Below are 21,227 nucleotides of genomic sequence, written 5' to 3' on the forward strand. Positions count from 1 at the left end.
AAGAAGGTTTGTTTTGAACACGTGACAGGAAGTACAAGTTGGAAGTCCAATGGTTATAAGACCGTGCGACACAAATCGCAAATGATCTGATCTGTGTTTATTTGTGTACAATAACCTTGTTTTCCATGAAAACGTATCAGTTTTACAGTATTTTTGTGTTTTATTTTGTTTTCCCAATGGTTAGTTGATTTGAGGGTGGACACAATTTTCTTATTAAGCTAGTTTTAGCTTGGCGGTTAGCTTAGGCGTGTGGACTACAACTTTGCCCTTTCCAAAGCCACCTTGACTTTGGAGTTGCCTGCTATCGCTGTACGTTTGGTTTGGCTGGCTTTATTTTAATCTGCCCAGTTTTTACTCCTGTTTGTCTTCATGGTGTGGTATTTTTTGAAACGCTATCTGTCACTGTAGTCCTTCTTTGTGTGCGAGCGACAACTGTCACTTCATTGACAGCGGCATTCCCCATCATGGACCCTGCGAAGGAGTAATTGATGGAAAGCAACACATGTCTTTGGGGGTGAGTCAGTAACACCGCTTCGATAACTTCAGTACTTGTTAACAATGGAAGCTGTAAGCAGAACATGTTATGGGGCGACTTGACAGCGATCGAACTTGAGAGACTTCTCTTACTCGTTTTGTTTGTTTTGTAGTCAAGTTGTTTCAAAGTTACAAAATTGCGGACGTCCGTAATGTTTTCACTTGGTTCTATACGTCAAATAAATATATACAATGTTCATTTGTACAATAAAGTACGATCAATTGTATACACATATATATATATATATATATATATATATATATATATATATATATATATGTATGTATATATATATATATATATATATATATATATGATTTAATAATGAATATTGTGCAACTATCCATCCATCCAAAATTGATGAAAAGAGGTTGTGATGGCAAGAAGTTACCGTGACGTTCACATATGAAGTAGCAGAAAAGTGGTTAACTTGCAATAAAACAACAAATCACGGCACAAATGCACTTCTAAATGTGTTCTTGGGGTGGGGGGGCTCAACACCACATAGGCACTTACTGTAGTGTGTTTCGTTCTTCTACAGTAGTATATTATCATGAAATCGTTTCAATCATATTCACAGTCATATTCGACAGTGATGTCATATCCATTTTTCTTTCTGTTTGTTAGACATTTTGTGTCTTCCCCCTGAGAGCTGTCCTTTTGTCTACATCTACATTTTGGAGAGTAGAGGTTCTCTGAACCAACAGGATGTTGGAAGGCCTTGTTGCCTGGGTGCTAAACACATATTTAGGAAAATATGTCAGCAATTTAAATACAGATCAACTCTCCATAGCACTGCTCAAAGGTAAGGAATATGCACCGCTTTAGCCACATTGTTTTACAATACAGTACTGTGTGTAAGTTGACCATGACTGGATCGCCACGTACAGTATGTGTTGTCCCTTTTGTTTATGTTTGGATTAGTCTCATGTCATGTAATATAATGTTGAGACAGATATATATGACCTTTAATTCCTGCTTTTCAGGTGCAGTAGAGTTGGAGAACTTGCCTCTGAGGAAAGATGCCCTCAAAGAGTTTGATCTTCCCTTTGAGGTTAAAACAGGTGAGGCTTTGCTTTATAGTGTTTTCCTTTGAGTTAATTTATAAAGATTCCATGAGATATTGATGTAATAGTTTTCTACAGTAAATATCTGTGGATAAAGAAAAATACATTTAATATCTAAACAGACTAGACTGCTTGTTGGCTCTCCAACAGCGCCACCATTGCAATCTTGAGATGTCATTTATATTTCCGTTTGTGTGATCCTTCTCGTCTCCAGGCTTCATTGGAAAGATTACGCTTCAGATCCCGTTCTACCGGCCTCACAGTGACCCTTGGGTCATCTCCATGTCCCAGCTCAACCTCATCATTGGTCCCGCCCATTTGCGGGAGTACGATGACGAGAAGGAGAAACAGGAGCAGAGGGAGCGCAAGAAATATCTCCTCAAGACGCTCGAAGAAAAATTCAAAGTAGGTTCATTTTGATTTTTGTTTTTCATTTTTTTTCCTTCCAAATTGTGTGTTGTTTGTTATTTTCTTAAGTGGAAAACATTCCGAAGTGATGTATCTTAATTCCGTGGGATATTATCGACTGCATATCATTTCTGTTCTTCCTTCAGAGTGAGTGTGAGCAAAAAGGAGAGTCCTACTGGTACTCTGTCACTGCATCAGTGGTGACAAGGATTGTGGAAAACATTGAGGTACAGTAAACCAATACAATATTCAACTCAAGTATTTTAGATCGTGTTTTACTACATATACTGTACTTGTTTCATTTTTCATATTAAAAGCAGCCTGACTTTTGTCATAGATGCCAGTTGCAGGAAACATCAGTATTTGATGAGTGGTAGCAGTATAAAAAAAAACAGTAATATTACTTCTACGTTTACGACTACTGCTCATCCCTCCCTCCACAAGTTCTGTACTGGGCCTTGCAATGTGATCTCTGGATTAGTACAACATTCAGATTTTCTTCACTACGTTTTGCAACAGTTTTTCATTTTTTTTACCATGTGGTCAGTTTGAAGACTTTGTACATGATTCTGCATCCTAAGCAAAACAATATTGAAGTGTAGTCGCTCAGGAGTCAAAGCATGTTAAAATGCTGGAGAGTGAGACAGAGCACACTTCCCTGAAGAGTATCCGTATACAGTGCTCAAGGGTGCTCAGTGTATTTTAATTACAAAGGTTCTTCCAAATGATCCACTGAGGTGATAGCGTTGAATTCCGAACTAAAGACTATGCACAACAAATGGTTTGCATCATAGGCCAACTCTGATTTTCGGATTTCTTTCGGATTCGTTTGTTTAGCTGAACATCCAAGATGTGCACCTGAGATTCGAAGACGACACTTGCAATCCAGAGAAGCCCTTCTCCTTTGGAGTATGCGTCAACAATATTTCAGCCCAGAATCCCTCCAAAGATACGGCAAGTAGTGTTTGACTTCCAAGCTTGCTATGCATGTCTTACATTTCTCTATCCCGCTTTTGTCCTCATTGGGGCTCATACTTGTGCCATCTTAATCGCGTTCACTGTGGACAACTGTGAAACGACAACTAGTCAACCCTGTTTATTGCGGACCGCACACATGAGTTGAAAATCTGCAATCTAGAAAGTGAATACAAATGTTTGAAATAGTTTTATCCCTCTCACAATACACTCATTTAAGCTCACTAAAATACCCTCAAATCACATTATAAACCAGATGGGGTATGCTGGAATAAAATGCAAACGCTACACAGATTTGAAGTGTGAGGCGCATGCGCTAACAACCAGTTGTCCACGTTGGTAGATTTCTTCTCGTATATTACTCGTTACATTATCGCTGCATTGCGATATCATCAGCAAAATCTGATTTATTCCAGCACCTAGTCTGCAATATGTGCCACTGCCAGTAGGGAATGCTACAATCGAAATATTTCTCTTTGTGCATGCTATACTTACTTACACATACTTGTTTGACATTTGAATGACGAGGCCTTTGTCGCGTATCATATACTAGTGTGGCACAAACTACTCGTGGTAAATTCTTTGGATGTTTTTACATAGTTACACACAAAGATGATTCAGATTATATTTGATAATGACATGCTCATGTTGTTCTGCAGTTTCTCTACTGCACCAACTGGTTTATTTGACAAAAGACCCTATTTGGAAAAGCGTGTTTTGAAGTAATGCATTTGCCCTTTGCATAGGCATGGACTCCATTTCGACAGAAGCAGCTCGAGATTGAAGATTTCCGAGTCTACTGGGATACAGAATGTGAAATGCTGGCAAAACTCCCGGTTAATCAGATCCAGGTCAGATTTCACCAGTTAAAACACGCAGCTTGTGTATCTTGCACTGATTTCATTTGAACCCACAAGCCCGTTTGTATTTCAGTGGGTTAAAAATGGCCAACTGTTTGCTTTGCTTGGCAGTTGGCACCATGCCAGACTGAGATGAACCTTTCAGTCACTAAGCAGCTTTGCACTGTCTCGTATCTGTTTGGGGTTCTCGGATCTGTGTTTGTCCTGTTCTGTATTTAAGCATGCAGGGAAGAGAAAACGGACTTTTGAAGTTTTCACTATTCTATATTAGACAAAAAATAACGGCCAATTTCTGTATTTGCTCAAACTAAATTGTTCATTGGACCATTTAACCCCCTTTTGAAACATTGTAGAAATCAGTTGATTTATTTGATATCTTTGGTAAAGTACAGACAGACATGCAGGCAAAAAAGAAAATCTCCATCGAAGCATCTTGCATGTAGCAGAGGTGTTAATTAAGCACAGTGCACCAATAGTGAGTTTATCATTTATATTTTAGTTTATCTGTGTTTGAGTCTGTCACTATTTGTTGAAACTTGACAGACCAATTGAACTGTTTTAAGCCCATAACTCACTGAGCTGCGCAGGCTTCCGAGGGGCGAGTGTGGGTATTTCATCACGTTTCCTTTCAGCAGACCCATTTTTATGTTTGCAAAGCATTTGAAATTTTGTACTTGTTCCAAATGAGTTGTTGACAAGAAAATCAGTACATGTACATTTCCACACTGTCGGACAGAGAACTATGTCCACATTTGGTCAATTTCAGATTTTTGTTTTTTTAATTAATCCATCCGATGAGACAGTCCCCATGTGACGTGGGTGTTATTTTCACAACTTATGGACTATCATCAACCAAAGTGTCGAAAATGGCTTTCCCCCTTTGACATATTTGACCTTTTTATTCATTTTTTCCTGACAAGTGAGAACTGTTTGATTTTAAACATTGAAACTTTTAGTATTTAACTTAAGTGCAAGACATTGACATTATATTTAAGCACAGTATTAATGTTCAAACTGTGCATCATGTTAGAGTGGCTTACAGTGTAATGAAGTATATCATTAAGTGCCTACAGCAGATGCAACCTCTGGCTTGTCAACGCTTGAGTCTACGATGCTACTTGTATTTTCATGTTGGTTGTGAACTTGGTATCTTTAAGATTCTTTGACGCTGTACTCAGTGTCCCCACTTACAGAATACATCTTTTTTTTCTTTTCTTCGACCTGATTATTTTTGTGTTGGGAATGTGCAGGAAGCTATGAGCCAATGTATGAAGACGTGGGAGCACCAGTATATCTTTGAACCAGTATGCGCCTCCGTATTGCTTCGAAGAAACGCCTCAAAGGAGCCTCTGAGGTTCCGACATACCCCACGGATTCAAGGCCACGTTCAGCTCGAGACCATGGCCCTGCGCTTATCTCAGGTCTGTGTAATTACGTTGCTGTATGTGTTCATTTGCCTTAAAACTCTCTCACTTTTCACAGTATCACTATAGTGCTATAAATATGAATATAAAAATGCTGAGGTTATGGAATTAAACATTGACTTTTTCGTGGAATGCAAGAGTCAGAATGTCTTGTGAACTGTATATTCAGGATGTCGGACTCAGACATTAAATTGAGATTTTTTGTCTTGCTTTATTTATTTGTGGGCTTGACTGCGTGTCCTCTCAGGTGCAATACCAACAGGTGATGGCATTCCTCAAAGAACTTTACCGACGGGAGAGGGAAATGCTTTACCGGAAATGGAGACCCAACTGCTCCGTCGCCGCAAAGTAAGACTCAGAAGCTCAGTACGGAGTCCCAGTGTGGGAAAGGCTTGGCACCAAACCAGCTGGGCAAATAAATATACAGTACTTTGTGAAACCTTTTCTCCTCAGCTGCAGACAATGGTGGTTGTTTGCCATCGAGGCAAACCTGAGTGAGATCAGGGAACAGCGGCGTCGGGGAACTTGGACCTTTGCACTCCAGCGGGCACGGGATGCCCAGACTTACACCAGCCTGTACTTCAGAAAACTCAAAGGAGTCCCCTTGAGCCCCCAAGAAGAGGTACCATACTAGAACCAACCAACAGTCCTCCATCACGATTGCTGATTACACATTTAGCGTTATACTGTAATTCTTGCAGGGAATATAGGAGAGGACAAATCCCAATGAATTGTTGGGCTTTTGTTAGATATGTGCAAAAGCAACTGTTATTGGTGCTGGTACTTTCAAAACGGCTTTGCGCTTTTGTATTTTGTGTATGTGCTTGTTTTGGTTAGAGTGAGATTGATCGAGTCGAAGAGGAGCAGACCTTGGAAGAGCTTCAGAGTCTCAGAGAAATCGTCCATGACTGGTTTCGAAAACAGGAAGAGATTGTTGAGGTAAGATGAAATAACAATTCACAAATGCAACAACATCCTCCAACAACCCTCCATTTTTTCCACTCAAACCTTTTCTTCTCATAGTTTAAATTGAGGATTATTTTTTTTTTTTGTTGCCTCACACAGAATGTACGAGAGACGAGCAATGACCCCCAGGCCTGTTCACCCACCGCATCCATCCCCAAGAGTGGGAGCTCTGGTATGATCCAATACCTGCAGTCTTGGTTTCCGGGCTGGGGTGGCTGGTATGGAGATTCTCTGGACCCAGACAGAGGCCCCGACGTGCTCCTTCCAAGCCCGTCTTCCTGGGATATTCTGGGTGAGATGATTACCCGTACACTTTTTAGACCTGTCAATGTGGTTTTGTGCAGCATTCAAGGAAATGGCTACGGACATCCATTGAGAAAGAGGTTATGAGAAATCCAGAAATCCAGAAATAGTGCTACCCCATTCCTCATAGACCTGATTGCAAACTGAACTTGACTGCTAATCCTGATGTTTTGTTTTGTTTTCTCCAGCAGAAACAGACGACTTGTTTGACCCACTGGAGGACTCCCACACTCTGAACACGTTTACCAGGCGAGATTACCTGTTTGCTCGGCTGGAGTTTGTACTGGAGAAAGGTGGAATTACGCTCTTCCATCAGGACACTAAAGACAAGATACCACACGAACGTGGAGTCATCCAACTCGAGGTTTCCGGTAAGAAAAAAGTGAACGTAAAAAGACCCCACCAATCATTTTGGGATGACGTCACAGTGATTGGGAATTTGGCGGGTGGTAATTGCTCCTTGGCCAACTTCAGGGATATTAACTATATGAACCGAATACGTCTAAAGTAACTGATTGTAATTTTCATTTGTTTTCCGGGAAATTGAATTCTAATATTTGTGTGTGACTGCTAACAGTACATGTGTTTTGCATGTTATTTTCACAAGACCTCTGGATGTGAACGTTTTGCTTGATTGTAGATGTTGCTGATTTGTGGAACACCTCCAAAATGTTGGAAACTTTTTCTTTTACCACCAAAAGGATTGTCCTCTAGATCAGTGGTTCCTCTTTTCCACGTCTCCCTCAGCCAACATAGCTGAAGATCGTTATCAGGATTCATGCAGAGCTTTCTGATTAGATTAGAAGAGAGAGACATGGAAAACAGGCTGGAGCGGGGTCAAGATAAAGCCTAATTGTCTTTTCAATTCATCTGCACACATTTGCCCAATTAATTACTCGGGTACTTTTATGTGCTGTCGTGACTTTTTTTCCACAGAGGTGAAGGTGGTTGTGGAGTCTTTGCCTCGCTCAGAATCTTCTCTGCTGTCTGTAAAGCTGGGTGGTTTGTTCCTTAGAGACTTGACCACCCACGGCACCATATTCCCCGTACTGGTATCTCCAAAAACGGTAAATAATAGCTCCTGGGGGAATCTTGGCAGTCTGTGTGGATGTCAAACTATTTTGTGTATGACGTGATTTTGTGTCTTGCAGGACAAGGTCGTCATTGCTGTTAACCAGACATCTGGGCAGCCCAGCAGCAATCCAGGTAAAGCCTCTCTTTTGTACAATTCAGAGCTCATGCAAATTGTGCCATTGTTTGTATTTTCACACCTTTTGTTTGTGAAGCAATTTTGCGTCACTTTTGTAGTCTTCTTGTTTCTCAATATTCTGTGGAGCAAAATGTGGATAAATTATACTGTGAGTTCAATGTTTTTGTTTTTTGATCTCTTGTCAGGGAGTTCTAGTGCGGAGAGCTTTTCGTCACCAGTGTTTGAAATGATTTATGAGCGTAACCCTGTGAGGTCGAAGTTTGAAAGACGACTGGAAGTGAACACGAGCCCACTGAACATCATCTACAACCCACAAGCCATCAAAAAAGTGACCGAATTCTTCTACAAAGGACGAGTTCATTCCTCTGGTAAGTCAGTGCTATCCACATTTCACTGTCTATACTTTGTGACACTTACAGAAGTAAAGGATTTGAGTCAGTACTTCTACTTTTGCCAGTCTTTTTTTTTTTTTTTTACAAAAAAGAAAAGCGTGACTACTTTTACCACCTCTGCTTGAAAAATAACAGTCACAGCCAGCAGCATTCCCTTCAATGTGTACAAAGAATGCATATACTAACCAGGGATTTTCCTGGCTCAAATTGATGCAGAGGTGTTCTCACCCTGACTATTATGAGTGACTACCAAGACCAGGTATTATTTTAAGGTATCGGTACTGGCGGCGGTGACCGCTATGTGGTCTCTGTGTGCCCTGCGATTGGCTGGCAAGCAGTCCAGGGTGTACCCCGCCTACTGCCCGAAGCCAGCTGGGATAGGCTCCAGCAACTCCAGTGACCCTTGTGAGGAGTAAGCGGTCAAGACAATGGATGGATGGGTGAATACAAAGTTGCCATTAATTTAGCAATGTTTAATTACAATCGTTAAAAATGAATCGATTAGTCCATATTAAATTGTAAATAAAGTTGAGCGTTGTTGTAAAACACTCATGTGTTTATTGTGTATACTGTGTTTTTATAACTGGCAATGCCACCTCTGCCTCGCAACCAGGAAATGGGCGTGTGCTACGGTTTCTCCATCATCTGTTTCTTCTTTAGTACACTAAAGTTGAAAAGAAAAAAAAAGAAAGCTATTCTTCTTCGGTTGTTGCCTCATGGTCTTTCCGGTGCACTGCTGTTGATATAGCGCCCCCATAATGGCGCAACACTGCACCTGCAGTTCAAATCAACACAGCTGGAGTGCTGTGTTGCGATATCAGTGGCTCAGGCTTGAGGTGGCCGTCTTCGAATTTTGTACACAGAAAAAAATCTGCAAACACAACTTCAATATTATTTGAACTGTTGTGAATTATGTGACAATCCCTTTTTTTCTTCTTAGGTTTTGGCTATCAGTCAGAATTGGAGCTGAAAGTGGCAGAAGCTGCCAGGAGGCAGTATGACAAGTTAAAAAGGCAGACAAAGGCAGAAATCCGGCAAACTATTGATCAGCTGCTTGTTGGAGAATTTATTGTAAGTCAAATCCGCTGCCAACGGTTGTGACTGAAAAGGCAAGACAATTATTTGAAAGTGTTGTTGTCTGTGTAGGAAAACAGCAAGCGTTGGACTATGAAACTGGACATCTGCGCACCACAGGTCGTTTTCCCTGACGACTTCCAGTCAGGAGATCCAATGTTGGTTATCGTTGATTTGGGTAGGATTTTGCTGACCAACTCTCAAGGTAAATTGACCAAATCATACATGATGTCACCGTTAAACAAACATCAAGTACTTATTCTGGTTGACATTTTTGAATCATTTCATTTTCATATGTTCTCTGAAGATGACTCTAAAGAGTGCAAAACTACGCAACCTGAAAGGGAAGACCTGAGTGATGAGGAGTACCAAACCCCCCTGGCCACTCCACCAGAATCTCCACCTGAGCTTGACATGCCTATCAAAGACTGGCTAAAATGTCCTGAACTTCCCAGCAGCCTGCGATCACCTGAAAGTACAAAAGCGTATAGTAGAAAGCTTTACGAAAGATACTCGCTGTCTTTTAAGGATCTGCAGATCATGGTTGGTCGCTACAAGGACAATTGGAAAAACCTCCAAGAGAGCGAAGTAGGGCCGACTCACGTGGTGGAGAAATTTAACGTGTTGCTGCAACTGGAGCAGAGATTGCGCTACACGTCAGATCCGCAGCTCCCGGGGGCCGTGCTGTCAGGAACCCTGCCTGATTTGAAAGTCCACATCAACCTGGAGAAGATGACGGCTTTGAGGAGTTGTCTGGCTCGGCTCAGCAGTCCAGATGGGAATGCAGACGAAGGCCAAGATAAGGCGTCAAAGTCACCCGACCCTCTTCCTCTCCGCCATGAGAAAATCTTTCAAAGAGAGGACAGCTCGTGGAAGATCCAAGGTTCCGCCAAGAATTTGACGCAAAGCGTCATGACTTTAGAGCAGCACACAAGGGAAGTGCTGGTGGAATCTCGTCTACTGTTGGCTGAATTCAAAATCAACTACATGCAGCTCGGTGTGGAGAGCGATGGCCGCTACATATCAGTTCTCAAGGTATTTGGCACAAATGCCCATTTTGTGAAGCGTCCTTATGATGCCGAGGTCTCTCTGACTGTCCACGGGCTTCTTCTTGTGGACACCCTACAAACCTATGGCTCGGACTTCGACCTTCTAGTGTCGTCTCATAAAAATCTCAGTTTTGATATCCCTACTGGCAGTCTTCAAGAGAGCCAGCCATCTTCCCCGATGTCATATGAGAGCAGATCTTCAGGGCAGCAGAGTCATCACACCGAGTCATGCTTGCGCACAGATCGAGTCGCCGCCCTCAGTTCCTTTCTCAAGGATCAAGAGGCCCTCATTAAACTTGAGTACCAGTTTGTGAGCTCAGACTGCCCTTCGATGAACCTGGACAGCTCCCTTCAGGTGCTAAGCATGCAGGTCAATAACCTGGACATTATTCTAAACCCTGAAACCATGGTAGAACTCCTTAAATTCCTTCAGAAATCTTTCCCAAAGGAAGAAAACTCTTGGACATCATCATCTCAGCAACCTGCGGCGCAACCCTACACCGAGGAAGAAGATGGAACTTTTCAGTCAACTTATGACCAGAACAACGAACTGACTGTCGAGATTCAACGACTTAACCTCCTCCTCCTTCGAACGGTGTCCACCGGCACTGTCCTCGGTGCTGAGAAGAAAGGTTTGAAGATCGCCACCGCGAGCATCACCGGCACCAAGGTGAATGTTTCCTTAGGCAGTCGAATGGACATCAATGGGTCACTTGGCGCCATTCAGTTGGTAGACTTGACCCAGGAAGGAGGCCGAAGCCAGTTTGTAGTCAGCATTGGCAATGCCGAAGACTCCTCAACTGATGAAGTTCTAACTTTGCTTGCTGACAACGAACTTTCCCCTTCAGAAGCTCTGAATTTCCGCCTTCTTGAGAATTTCCAAGGGGACTGCACTTTAAATCTTCATATGGCATCTTTGCATTACAACCACTCGGCAAAGTTTTTGATGGAACTCAGCCTTTCTGCCAATGAGGTAGAGGATAATTTCCGCTCGATGTTAAAAAGTGCGGCAACCAAAGTGTCAACAGTTCTTGCCACAAAGACGGCAGAGTACAGTGGTATGTTTTCACTCTTCGAGACGCCCTCGCGAAGAAGTCGAACTCAAAGCTGGTCTTACCCGTTGGAGGATGACGAGGACGTTTCCATGGAGGAAACCGAACCCGCATTAGACACATTCTTTGTAAAGTTGACCCTAAATGTAAACATTGAATCACCGGTCGTGTCCATTCCTCGCAAGCCGGGGCACCCTGAACTGCTAGTGGGGCACTTGGGCAGTATAACCATCCAGAACTTTATCACTGGCCAACATTCTGAGGGGGAGAGACTCCAAGTGTTTGTCAAGGACATTCGGTTCTACTCGCTCAACACAAGTCCTTTGGTTTTGAAGAAGATGCAAAGAGGAGGAAGAAATGGCAGCATTTCACCCTCCCATAACAGAAACGGTCATGATGAAGCGCAGTTCACACGTCATGACTTCTTTGAATACCTCAGCCAAGGAAAAGGTAACAATACTATGATTGAACCTTTCAAAGTGACCTTACTAATGTCACATTTTTCCCCCTTCCCCAGCCTTCCATATATTGAAAGACACCACCATACAGTTTACCCTGGAGAAGTCCTGCATTGATGATGATGATATATCTACTTTTCTCACCTCCAAAGAGCCATGCAAGAGCACAGCGTTGCTGAAGGTCGAAGGGAAATTTGTGAAACCCGTTCAGGTATACGCCACCGGCGTTTCATCAGGCCGGCAGGCTTTTCTTGACTTTAAGAATGAGACATCTATCCATCCGTTGTCTGAACCGCGTATCCTAAATTTGGATCAAATATGTTGTATTTGAACGTCTCTATTCATGTTTGCCTCTTTGGTTGTAGGTGTTCCTTTGCAAGGCCGTGTATGAGCAGGTCCTCCAGACGCTGGACAATTTATTTCTCATCGAAGAGCAACATGTCACCCCAAGCCAACCACCAACACCCCCGCCGCCAACTCCTTCGTCCACCAGACCTCAGCGCTTTCCCGACCCTCATGGAGGACTATTTGCAAAAGATCCTCCCTATATCACTTTACCGCACTCGCTTCTCTCCTCTCCTTTGCCTCGACAGTCTCAAAATGCAAGTGCTCACGCTCCTGCATTTACCCAGCTGAAAGTAACTCTTCATGTAGCGGAATTGCAGGTCCAGCTCAGTGCTGACCTTACCCAGGGCTCCCAAGGCTTAATCAGTCTCCAGTTCCGTGACCTGGAGGGAGACTTCACGAAAGAGCATCCGCATTTATTGGAAGTCCAGCTAATTCTGCGTTCGGTGCTCATGGAAGATCTGCTGGAGCAAAATCCTGAGCAGAAGCATCTAATGGTGTCCCGCGGAGCGCCGAAGCCTTTGACATTCAGTCCAAAAGAGTACCTCTCTCAAAGCTGTCCATCGGCATCCAACGCCCAGTACCCGGATATGCCGCGCTCGCTTCCTTCGCACATGGAAGAGGCCCAAAATGTCTTCCAACTCTACCAAAGGCATGCCGGTACTCCTACAGCAAGTCATTGCAAATCGAAGCGGGATCCAGACTGTCCCAGCACTCCACCACCCTCCCCTACTCATCCTGCATCCTCCTCCTCCCCTCAGCCCACCTCCGAATTGGACGAGTCATTGGTTCACATCAACGTGTTGCTGGTTGACCAGAACCACCCCGAGTTCAAAAGCCGCTACGGCAGCGTAGGACGAAGCATCGATATCGACTTTAAATGCTTGGATGTATTAATCACGTTGCAGACGTGGGTGGTCATCCTGGATTTCTTTGGAATTGGCTCCACGGCCAATAATCATGCAATGAAAGTGCCTCCTAGTTCCCCTCAGTGTGTGCCAGGACATCCTCTCTATGAGTCAGACGTCATTGAGGAGGACCCGAATGAGGTTGTCAACACCAAATTGGACCTTAAGGTACGTACATACATACAAGTCATTCGTGTATTCTGGAATGACCTTACAAATAATGGGGGCGAGTATTTTATTGTCATAATTTCCCTTTTGCTCTCCAAGAATTTTACATTTGTCTACATTTTCATCTGTTACTTGATGTAGTTTTGAATTTTAACTTTCGATTTCTATTTTTATTTTTTTTAATTACCATAAAGGATTGTGTGAATGCTCCCTTGGACTGAGACGCAATTCACTTGACTCAACCGTTTGTTTGTATTTTAATGTGCAGGTTCATTCCTTGTCTGTTGTATTGAACAAAGAAGGCAACGAGCTTGCGAGAGCCAGTGTCATAAAATTATCCGCACATCTGGAAATGTTGGGTATGAAAAACTTGATGTTGCACACATGAACACACATTTACTGAACGGCTCACGTTGATGATTATTTCATGTTTTATTCCCTACATTTTAGATAGCAACCTGGTATTGACAGGCAGTTTGGGAAGTTTGTCCCTCAGTGATCTGACCCCACATGGCGATCTCTATCGGGAACGTTTCACCACACGCGGAGGAGAGGCTCTAATATTCAATATTCACAGGTACATATCACCTTAGTACAATTTCTATGCACAGTCCTTACATCAGGGGTGTCAAACATACGGCCCGCGGGCCGGATCAGGCCCGCAAAGGGGTTTAATCCGGCCCGCGAGACGACTTTGTAAAGTATAAAATAAAAAATAAAAAAAAATTAAAAAAAAAAATTGGAACGTCGGACCAATTAATCAGCCAGCCATAACAAGCAAATATATAAATTTGTAATTTCACAAGCAGTCCTCAGATGGGTAATGTAACTTGTACACGGAATTGCCCTGGAAGCCATTATTTTACACACAACTTAAAAGTTATGTTTTTTTTTTTTTTTTTTTTTAATCATAGACCAACATAAATAGGTTAATATGACACAAATTCAATTACTGGTAACACAAATACATATATGACAGGGTTAGGGTTAGGGGGGTTAAGCTAACCCTAACCCATTAACGTCCTTATAACTTCATTAACTGTGCCACACAGTGCATTCTGGGAACTATATATATGCAAAACAGGTAGATTTAATACGCCCAGAACTCATACAGGCAATATGTTGCCACGTTTCATTTGCATTAGTGTTATTTTTTTAAACAATATAATGACAGTTGAACTCCGTAATTTGGGGCTGGTCCACGAAATTTTGCGCATAAATGCCGCAATTGATTTTAAGTTATATACCATTATTTTACCGATTCGGCCCACTTAATAATATATTTACCTCCATGTGGCCCCTGAGTTAATATGAGTTTGACACCCCTGCCTTACATGCTTGTTAGTATTGTAAAGTTTTGGTTACCATTTCATTCCGTTTCAGATATGGTGTGCCGGATCCTTACCTGGAGCGTGAATATGACATCAAGGTTTCTCTGCTGATGGCCTCCGTGCAGTATGTCCACACTCAGCGCTTCCAGGCGGAGGTGGTGGCCTTCATCCAACACTTCACACAGTTGCAAGATGTGCTTGGCAGGCAAAGGGCTGCCATGGAAGGCCAAGCTGTAAGTAGGACTTACCAATCCATTTGTATCATCTTATTATTTATTTTCATTGTTAAAATGTTTATTTTGAACATGGAAACAAAATAGGATACAAATTAAATGTTACCATCGTCTCTATCAAAATTTGAAAACAGGAATTGCAATTATATGCAAATCCATTTCAAAAGAGATTGTTTTCGGTGCACAGCAATCCCTCATGATCAAGCATTGATCAACTGTGGCTTGAGTGAAACGATTGAAAATACGACGATGTCTTGTACCTCTTGCAGATACGAGATCGTCCTCAGCGGGCGTCCAGGGTTCTGCTAGATATCGAAGCTGGCGCTCCAGTCATCATCATCCCAGAAAGCTCAACTTCAAAACGGGTGATTGTAGCAAATCTTGGCCAGCTGAAGCTGCACAACTGCTTCCTCCCTGCTGGGGCTCATGGCACGTTCGCCGCTCGAGACAAGGTAGAGAAACTGACCATGGCACATGCCTTTTTCCCTTCTCTGGTGAGTCCCAATCCTCAATTGTTGATCCAAGCATTCTCTCCAATTCTAACTCCAGACTGACCCCTATCATGTTGTTGGTGTTGTTGCTTGTTTTAATGATGGACTCATCAAAACAAAACGGAAACAAACCACATAGAAACACTCAGCTCTCACAGACTTGGGAATTGGGACGGTTGCTGGAGCAATGCTGTACTGCTTATGTTCCCTTGAGCAAACCCCTAACTTTGAATGACCTTTCTTTTGTGCAGCCTGCAGGTGCATGTGTGTTTGAAATGTGTTGTGTGTAGCATGAATGCAAGATTTCGGCTCTATTATTACTAGTGGATGGTATTTTTGGCCTCTTGTCAAAGCCCAGACATACACAACACTACAGTAAAATTATGTAAATTAAATTATCCAAGTACAGTATCATTCCTTGAATACGTTCTGCAACATTTTTGGTGGATTTATTTTTTTTAAAATGCAGCAATAGTTATGGGATTAGGATTTTACCTTCTCTACTAAGTTAGTGTCATAACGACATCATCCAGTTTTCACGATAAATGGCCGTTTTACTGTTGTTTTCTCTTGGAAAAAAGGAGCCCACACAAAATGCAGCAGCGTGGTCTTCTGAGCAAAAATGGCCTCAAACATCCCCCAGCTGTGTCAACTCCTGCACTAACGACAGCACACAGCCCGAAAGAGTTCAAGAGGGGGGTAAGCATCCTAATTATTTGGAAGAATGCACTTTTATTGATTGAATTTTGCCTTGATTGGCATTGTGTAAATGCGACAAAACTTGTACTATTTTTTTGTCTTCAGAAATCCACGTGTGTCTTTTGGATTGCATTGCTCTGGACCTGCAGCAGATGGATATTTTTGCTGCAGAGCGTCTGCCCTGCCAAACATGCGACAGAGGCTCGGAAATCTCAGATGTGATCTTCCCATCTTACTGCATACGTCGGATGGGAGGAAACCTGTTGAAAGACTGCTGCCGCCTCCAGCTTCAAGTGGAGCGTAACCTGGATAGGTGATTTTCTACGTCATTCATACGACTGAGCAAAGCAAAAAGTACACATTTGACCAAATAGTGAACAGTAACTCATGGTTTCAAACCTGCGCTTGGGTCACGTGATATTTTCAGTGAGCTCAGCCATGCAGTTCCAGATATGACAATCTACGGCAGCCTGTCATCAGTCCAGTGCTCTCTCGATCCCGAACACTACCAGCTGATTCGAGGGCTGCTGGAGAATAATCTGGGAGAGCCTGTTGAAGAGTTTCTGCGACCCTTCAACCTGCAGGACCCCAGTACCTATGTAAGACAGCAGACAAACTCAAGCATGAAGGCTCTCTTAATCCGGATGATGATTTGTTTTCATGGCACATAGTAACTTTAACCTGCGACCCTTGTGAGGAATAAGCGGTCAAGAAAATAAATAGATGGATGGATAAAAACTTTGAATACCAGCAGAAGAAGGGGGCAAGAGGCACAGAAGGGAACTAATCACATATTTTCTTCTCAGACGGTGTTAAGTGGAGATGTGTTCACAAACTTGTCAATCCTGGTTGATATGATGGATGTCAGTCTGGAGCTCATGGACAACAGCAAATCGCACAAAAGCTCACTAGCGAGGTTTGTCCACACTTCTATTGTGGCTCCTTTTGAATCATATTGACCTGTTTTAATTTTACAGATTTGTTGTATTGTTAACCACACATTATTTCAAATTTTTATAAATACCAAGTTCATTTATTTATTTAACCTTCATTTTTTCAGGTAGCAATTGAAAATCCATTGTTATTTACAATGCAGAGTAAAGCAAAGACTTAAAAAGCATTAAAAAATAATAATAATAATAATCTGACTAAAAAAAAATCATCACCCACTTTATTTTTTTGCAAAAATGATTCTTTTTGCCTAATTAATCTCCCCATGACGTAAATCTTTCCTGCAAAATCTGAAAAAAATGACTCAGGCAATTATTTTAAGAAGGCGTCGAAATACCTGCATTTTAATATTATTATTATTATTATTATTATCATTATTATGATTTATGAATGACCTAGGTTTTTTTTTTTGCCTCAGGTTTAACTTCATGAAATCCAAGCTGCTTTTCGAGAAGTTCTCCAATGGCTCCAAATCAGTCAATCTGGTATCTCATTCGCTGCTTGCTTATGACACTCGGTGCACTGAGCAGTACCAGAGCACAGGTGGACCTGACGGGACCAGGCCCAACGTATTTGACTGCATTCTGCAGCCTTCTAAAACTGGCACAAACCAGGCTTCGCTCCAACTGGAACTGCATTACAGGTACACGACATTTTCTTCGAAATCGAAATCCGAATTGAAGTGAATTGGGCGTCTGACATATAATGTCGTCCATCTTGTTCCAGATCAACACGAGACTCGTCCTGTTTCACAGTTGTCCTCAACAACCTCAGGGTCTTTCTCATCTTTGACTGGCTCCGGCTTGTGCAGGAATTCCTGCGCCTGCCAGTCAAAAAGACTTCAGGAGATGCTGAGAATCTTCCGTGTCCAAGTCATGCCAGCGCTGACTTTGACGCAAACACGAATTCCACCACGACTGGGGCTGTCATACCGAAGAGAGTCAAGAGTGGTGTCGTCACCAAGAGGTCCACAGTGGCCGTTACCAACAATCGCTGCCTCGAGGTTAAGGTCAACGTCACAGGTCAGTCATCGACATGGTGCAATGGTAAAGTTGTTGTGCTAGTGTGGCTCCTATAAGAATAGACACAGTTTATGTAAAAAAAAAAAATCTTGTCTTCAGGCACGGAATTTGTGATCGTGGAGGACTCGAGCTGCCTTGATACAAATGCCATCATTCTTAAAGGCACCACTGTTCTCACGTACAAACCCCGCCTGTTGGACAGGCCCTTCTCCGGAAGCCTTGCCGGCATCGAGGTAATCTTCCAGCAGCTGAAAGAAGTGTACAACATCAAGCGCTCCAGGATATCTGAATACTGTTGTGCTATCCATCAGAACGTTTAAAAAAAACTGATAACCGATCTGATCAGAAGATGGAGTTTTATATTTATTTCATCAGCTTGTTTATTTACTGTACAGTTGATCCTCATCTATTGGCAGGGCTTGGGACTGACCCACAAATAACAAAATTCCACATAGAATTGACGGCCATTCAAATGCTTTGAGAAACAAAAAATAAAAAATTGCTTCCACAACCCAATGACCAGGCAGCGCTGCACTTAGATGATGCACTGCCCATTGATTTAAAGAAAAAAAACATTTATCATTTACGGCAGCATACACCGTGATTTTACTAATTGTTATTCAATGTTTTTGGCGGTCAAAGAGTTAATACCTGAAGTCCAAAATGCACATTTTGATCCATATTCTGAGATCATGTTTTGCTCACCCGTTCTTCCGCCATCAGGTGTTTTCGTGTCGTCTCGGCAGTGAACAGGAAACGGCGCTGTCCATTGTTGATCCCGTTAATGTTCAGGTGGAGCTGTGTGGCAGCCCCACTTACCAAAGCAGCTCTGGTCTACTCGATGCATTCAGCGTGGAGGACATTCCGCCGTTGCTGGAGGTCAACAATTACGTTTGGACTAAATACAAAAAAAAATAAAAAATCAGATTTCTAGATTTGAATGTTAGAGAAGTCCTAATTGTGTAATATTATGTGCAGCACTCTAATTGATTTTTCCGCTAATCTATTTGGATGGCGTGTTTCATGGGACCCAAAAGTTAATCAGAAGGTTCAGCTAAACGAATATCAGTGCTGTTGACCTTCATTTTGTCTGTGATCTTCCAGATCCAATTTCCTGTACTGGACATCCGACTATCTTACAATGACATTCAGCTGTTCTTGGCCATCGCCAAATCCATCCCGACTGTAAATCCTCCACCGGCCTGTGACGTCGGGCCTCTTGATACACCCAAAGACTCTCACAGGAAGAAAAATCTTGCCCGTATAGGTACGCAAAGTACTCTTTCCGTTCATCTTTTTTTGAACTGCTACGTTTCTCAACTATTAGTGTCTTTGCTTGGCTCAATTTGTAATGAATTGATTGATAGACTGTTTATGTCATCTTGAAAATGTATTTTGTTACCACAGAAGGGCAGCTGATTCATTTACAAGATCTCGGGTTCAGGAAAGAGGACTGTAAAAAAGCCCTTATCCTCTGTAAAGGTGAATTTGACCCGAGACATTCGTTAACCCGGCTCCGGTGTCGTTTAGGTTCAAGCCGTTTTGTGTCTCCTAGGTCACTTGGATCTGGCTGCAACTTGGCTGCTGGAGAATGCTGAGAACATTGCGGGCAGGTCCAAGCAACGTTCAAGAGCCGACTCTGCTTCTTCCAGTCAGGCTGCTGCTCTGTCTGGTATCGAAGTAAAGGCGGAGAGCATCTGCATTTGTTTCATCGATGACTGTTTGGACTGTGACATACCACTTGCTGAGCTCACCTTCTCCAGTAAGTCGTTTTTTTTACGCAAGATACAACATTATTGAGGAGTAGTTATGTGAAGTTAGAATCCTTTTTTCCAGGTACTTGAGTTACTTTTCCGAAAACACGCGTATTAGTTTTATCGAAGACAAAATCGCTTTTTACAAAAATCAAATGATGATAGGCTCCACTGGTGACCCTATTAACTCATTGACTCCCAGCCATGTTCATTGAAGCAACCCCCTTCGCGATTACTGTTTTACTGGATTTTGACTGATTTTCCAAGGCCCACAAAATATTGTGTTCTATTGCTATGAAAACTTGACACATACCAAAAGAAAGATTAGAGTTTCTTCTTTCTCCAGGAAAAAAAGTATATTTTTATCTGTTTCCGTTTTGCAGCAGTTAGCATTAGAATATAGCTAAGTTTCATTATTATTCACAAATCTGTTTCAAACTGTGGGGGAAACACCTTGTTGCAACGTGGCCCTGGTTGATCTCTTATACTCTGCTGCCACCCGCTGGCCGTTTGTAATAACAACCATTCTCTTCAGTTCAGAGGCTGAATCAAGCCTTGTGTATGCGCTAGCATAAAAAACAACAACAACAAAAAAGCATATAAATACGTCTTTGGGACATTGTTAATATTTAAAATAGAACATGTTTATATGTTTTGGTTAAGGAGTTTTGCTACATAAAATAGACAGATGGATGTTATGGTTTATGAAAAAATGGTGAAGTGAAGTTTGCATATTTCACACTTAAAATACACAATGAACGTGAAAACAAATTTGAAACGCAAATGAATTATTTGGGGTTCAAGTCCAAATGGTCACCCGCAGACGGTCTGTTATTACAGGGCTAAACGTGTTGCAACGAATCGGTTCCACCCAGGAAGGCAATGCCAGCTTTAGCATTTCAGGAGACTACTACAACAGAGAACTGGCAGGTAATTAGACTCAACAAAAATATGAACGCAACACTTCTGTTTTTGCTCCCATTTCATATGAAATCATCCACATGCACAATATTACCATTGGAGAAAAAAAAGAAAAAAAAGCTTCATGTTGATCATGTTTGTGTTCTAGTACAGTGCTTCATGTATTACTGGCATGCTAAATTGGAAGGGCTCGATGTGTTTGTGCGTGACAGGCTGGGAGCCGTTTATCGAGCCGTGGCCCTGCTTCCTCTCCTGGCAGAAACAGGAAGCAAGCCGATTGCATCCTCCCCGTCTCAAGATGGCTGTTCGAGCCAAGCAGCGACTTGACGTCAACGTCACCTCTGTACTATTGGGCGAGTCGCAGTCATATCCTACTTTAAACAGACCGTTTGCGTCGCAGGGCCATGTTGTAATTGTCTTTTTCATGATTTGCTTGCTACAGAACAGTACAATACAACCAAGACCTCCTGGATAGCCGACTACTGTAACAAGGATGAACACAGTAATCAGTCTTCACCCACCTTGTCCTGGATTGGCTCCTCAGTTGATCCGCCTTGCTTAGGTCAGAGTGAGTTACAACTCAATTCATTCCTGCATGTGGAATCCCCGTGAGCTTAGCTAAGTTTTCACT

At 42.4% G+C, this 21,227-nt stretch overlaps 1 protein-coding gene across 6 annotated transcripts in view; it reads left to right on the plus strand.

Moving 5' to 3' along the window:
- Positions 1-9: 9 nt before the first annotated feature.
- The window catches only part of vps13d (vacuolar protein sorting 13 homolog D), a 42,746-nt gene continuing 21,528 nt past the window's right edge, over positions 10-21,227 (plus strand). Inside the window, exons 1-40 of one of the 6 annotated variants that reach the window (XM_077511857.1) lie at positions 10-309; positions 409-514; positions 1,163-1,340; positions 1,522-1,599; positions 1,817-2,007; positions 2,157-2,237; positions 2,848-2,964; positions 3,732-3,836; positions 5,096-5,266; positions 5,517-5,617; positions 5,723-5,891; positions 6,107-6,208; positions 6,335-6,527; positions 6,727-6,909; positions 7,475-7,605; positions 7,690-7,744; positions 7,934-8,116; positions 9,081-9,211; positions 9,287-9,419; positions 9,522-11,765; positions 11,833-11,984; positions 12,139-13,194; positions 13,463-13,553; positions 13,645-13,771; positions 14,578-14,758; positions 15,028-15,210; positions 15,831-15,948; positions 16,054-16,261; positions 16,376-16,547; positions 16,755-16,864; positions 17,318-17,542; positions 17,626-17,921; positions 18,021-18,154; positions 18,645-18,800; positions 19,026-19,188; positions 19,329-19,403; positions 19,477-19,683; positions 20,516-20,605; positions 20,809-20,949; positions 21,039-21,164. In XM_077511857.1, coding sequence (XP_077367983.1) covers positions 1,244-1,340; positions 1,522-1,599; positions 1,817-2,007; positions 2,157-2,237; positions 2,848-2,964; positions 3,732-3,836; positions 5,096-5,266; positions 5,517-5,617; positions 5,723-5,891; positions 6,107-6,208; positions 6,335-6,527; positions 6,727-6,909; positions 7,475-7,605; positions 7,690-7,744; positions 7,934-8,116; positions 9,081-9,211; positions 9,287-9,419; positions 9,522-11,765; positions 11,833-11,984; positions 12,139-13,194; positions 13,463-13,553; positions 13,645-13,771; positions 14,578-14,758; positions 15,028-15,210; positions 15,831-15,948; positions 16,054-16,261; positions 16,376-16,547; positions 16,755-16,864; positions 17,318-17,542; positions 17,626-17,921; positions 18,021-18,154; positions 18,645-18,800; positions 19,026-19,188; positions 19,329-19,403; positions 19,477-19,683; positions 20,516-20,605; positions 20,809-20,949; positions 21,039-21,164 — 8,476 coding nt within the window. In that variant the 5' untranslated portion in view covers positions 10-309; positions 409-514; positions 1,163-1,243. Of the gene's footprint in view, positions 515-1,162; positions 1,341-1,521; positions 1,600-1,816; positions 2,008-2,156; positions 2,238-2,847; positions 2,965-3,731; positions 3,837-5,095; positions 5,267-5,516; positions 5,618-5,722; positions 5,892-6,106; positions 6,209-6,334; positions 6,528-6,726; positions 6,910-7,474; positions 7,606-7,689; positions 7,745-7,933; positions 8,117-9,080; positions 9,212-9,286; positions 9,420-9,521; positions 11,766-11,832; positions 11,985-12,138; positions 13,195-13,462; positions 13,554-13,644; positions 13,772-14,577; positions 14,759-15,027; positions 15,211-15,830; positions 15,949-16,053; positions 16,262-16,375; positions 16,548-16,754; positions 16,865-17,317; positions 17,543-17,625; positions 17,922-18,020; positions 18,155-18,644; positions 18,801-19,025; positions 19,189-19,328; positions 19,404-19,476; positions 19,684-20,515; positions 20,606-20,808; positions 20,950-21,038; positions 21,165-21,227 lie in introns of all 6 variants that reach the window. The other 5 variants (XM_077511856.1, XM_077511859.1, XM_077511858.1 and 2 more) reach the window with 5 other exon arrangements.

The sequence above is a fragment of the Festucalex cinctus genome, chromosome 2 (genome assembly GCF_051991245.1).
Source record: "Festucalex cinctus isolate MCC-2025b chromosome 2, RoL_Fcin_1.0, whole genome shotgun sequence".
Lineage (NCBI taxonomy): Eukaryota > Metazoa > Chordata > Actinopteri > Syngnathiformes > Syngnathidae > Festucalex > Festucalex cinctus.